This window comes from Lolium perenne, chromosome 1 (assembly GCF_019359855.2).
Source record: "Lolium perenne isolate Kyuss_39 chromosome 1, Kyuss_2.0, whole genome shotgun sequence".
In the NCBI taxonomy this organism is placed as follows: domain Eukaryota; kingdom Viridiplantae; phylum Streptophyta; class Magnoliopsida; order Poales; family Poaceae; genus Lolium; species Lolium perenne.
The window spans coordinates 240,063,345-240,066,168 of NC_067244.2; the positions used below are offsets into that span (position 1 = coordinate 240,063,345).

General features: G+C 49.0%; 1 protein-coding gene across 1 annotated transcript; it reads left to right on the top strand.

The window, feature by feature from the left end:
* The first annotated feature begins 799 nt into the window (after positions 1-799).
* On the top strand, positions 800-2,043 carry LOC139835018 (uncharacterized). Its single transcript, XM_071824966.1, has 2 exons — positions 800-995; positions 1,127-2,043. Exons 1-2 carry the CDS (start codon positions 936-938, stop codon positions 1,853-1,855), a joined length of 789 nt encoding a protein of 262 aa, XP_071681067.1. The 5' UTR covers positions 800-935; the 3' UTR covers positions 1,856-2,043.
* The last annotated feature ends 781 nt before the right edge of the window (positions 2,044-2,824 follow it).

Genomic DNA, 2,824 nt, shown 5'->3' on the forward strand with positions numbered 1-2,824 from the left:
ATATAGTAAGTCAAGCTGTATACTTTGACCAAAACTAATATGGGTCCTAAATTAGGAAGGAGGGAGTATGTACGTGTCCCCTCCAATCTAACCCTATGTCCAACTCATTTTTCTAAAACTTTTGATTCCTCGTACTTCAAACATTATATTCGAAATGTTTAGACATTAGTGATTATTTAATAGAAATTGTGTTTAATAATGTTGCGTCGTATTCAAATGGTTATCGTAAATCTGGATATATCTAGATGCTATTTAATGTCTAGCTTTATCCAAATTTTAACAAATATTAGACAATTTTCATGGAAGGGAGGGGTATTTGAAATAGAAGGGGTTGAAGCTGAAACACGCAGATGGAACGGAAGCTAAGGGCACATATACGCTACACACGCCTCCACCGGCCACCGCATCGATCATTGCTTGTAAGGCGTCACGCGTCACGGCGAACTTTACGATGCACGTAGAAAGGCGTATCCTACTTGCACATTTGTACCCTATCTAAGTTGTATCATGGACTCGGTTTAAAAATGAGAGACAGTGTGCTCCATTGTCATATGCCATCCACTCGATCTCTTGACACTTGTTTACATGTACTTCTTGGCCTTCTCCTCGCATTTTTTAATGAGCTTCCGCATGTGTTCGATCGAATCAGCTCTCACGGTATGGCCAAGCTTCGCGAAGGCACGGACGCGCTACACCGCGTGTCCATTCTACGTGTCCCTCCTGTACGCGACGTGTCCCACGGGCCTGTCTCGTAGCTGCAGCCTATATAAACCACGATGACCCCTTTTTGTTCAGGCGGAACAATCTGAATTGAGCCGGTGACCTTCTTCTCTAGAGAGAAATCTACACATTCCAGTTCGTCATCGCAGTTGTGATCTTGCTTCTTCTTCGAGCGAAGCACTTTGTTTTGAGCCAATTTAGTTCGTGAGACTGAGATGGCATCGAACCAGGACCAGGCGAGCTACCGCGTCGGCGAGGCCAAGGGCCACACCCAGGTACGTTCATGTCCACCGTCTCCGCCGATCGTCCCCGAGAAAATGTCTTACAGGAGTAGACGGGACGTCAGCGATCATTCGATCCTACCTGCTTCAGTTCATCTCTGTAATGTGATCGTGGTATTTTGCAGGAGAAGACGGGGCAGGTGATGGGCGCGGCCAAGGACAAGGCGTACGAGGCCAAGGACCGGGCGGCGGGCCTTGCGGGGGACGCGTCCGGCCAGGGGCAGGGCGCCACGGAGGCCGCCAAGCAGAAGGCCGGCGAGGCAATGAACAAAACTTCTCAGATGACTCAGGCTGCCAAGGACCGCGCCGCCGAGACAGCGCAGGCGGCAACGGACAAGACGACCGGCACGGCGCAGGCCGCCAAGGACCGCGCCGCCGAGACGGCGCAGGCGACCAAGGAGAAGACGACCGGCACGGCGCAGGCCGCCAAGGACCGTGCCGCCGAGACGGCGCAGGCCGCCAAGGACAAGACGACCGGCACGGCGCAGGCGGCCAAGGACAAGACCGTCGAGAGCAAGGACCAGACCGGCAGCTTCCTCGGCGAGAAGACTGAGATGGCGAAGCAAAAGGCCGCTGAGACCGCCGAGTTGGCGAGGCAGAAGGCGGCAGAGACGGCGCAGTACGCGCAGGACAGGACCTACGACGCGGCGCAGTACGCCAAGGACTCCGCCGTCGCTGGCAAGGACAAGACCGGCAGCGTGCTCCAGCAGGCCGGCGAGACGGTGGTCGGCGCGGTCGTCGGCGCCAAGGACGCGGTGGTGAACACGCTGGGGATGGGCGGAGACAACACGAACAACGGCGCCACCGCCAAGGACACCACCAGCGCCACCGAGAAGATCACCGGGGATCACTAGAAGCTCTTCGTGCTTAATTTGATTTCGTTTTCCCTTCGTTTCATACATCTTTCCAGTTTCATATTTTTTCGAACGAACATTTGGTTGTAAAATTTGCTTCTTAAGAGTCTCGAGTCGAGTGTGTATGGATATTGTACGGTGGAGTCCGGTGAGAATGTCTGACGACAGGTGTATTTTTGTGTTCGCCAGGCTTCTCTTTTTATACTCCCATTGTGCTGTAGTAATAAACTAGCACAGAAAGCCCGTGCGTTGCTACGGCACAACATAAAACGGAATGTGTTTTATATATGTATTCAAATTCATACATAAATCAAATTTAAATTTCATTGAGCCGTTGATCGATATATCTTTTTGTAACGAGCAATAGTGAAAATCACATAATATGAATTTAAAATGTGTAATCGTGAAAACTATATCTGACTCGAGAGGTTGGGACCCTCCACTACCATCGTGGTCGAGTAAAATGGGTGAATGAACTTCTTAGCCACGACCGAGTAAAACTGATCCAGAGAACCATGTGGTTGGATGTTTAGGAGGACAATGGTACCCCATCTCACCAGAGTTCAAAATCTAAATTGACACTTCTCATAAAGACAGAAATATTTTTCAGTGGAAGCCGACGTTTCCATCAACAGCGAGACATCAATTTCTTGGACTCAGTCTATTGAAGGTACAGTGTACATGCATGCATCCATAGAAATGAGTGTATGCACGTATTTTTAAGCATATCTAAACTGTGTTTCGTAAATAAAAAATTAGAACCCTTAAGACCATCGTTTTACTCTTCTGGAGCAAATCAATCTGACCATCTAAAATATCTCATATGCATGACACAACTCTAAAATATCTCATATTAAATTAAGCGGATAGCCCAAAAACTAATCCCACTTTCCGAGTATAGAAAAAAGTTTTAGCCTGAAAATGGATGAAGAATGTTTAAAGGGATCTCCTCTAGGCTCCGCCCAGAAG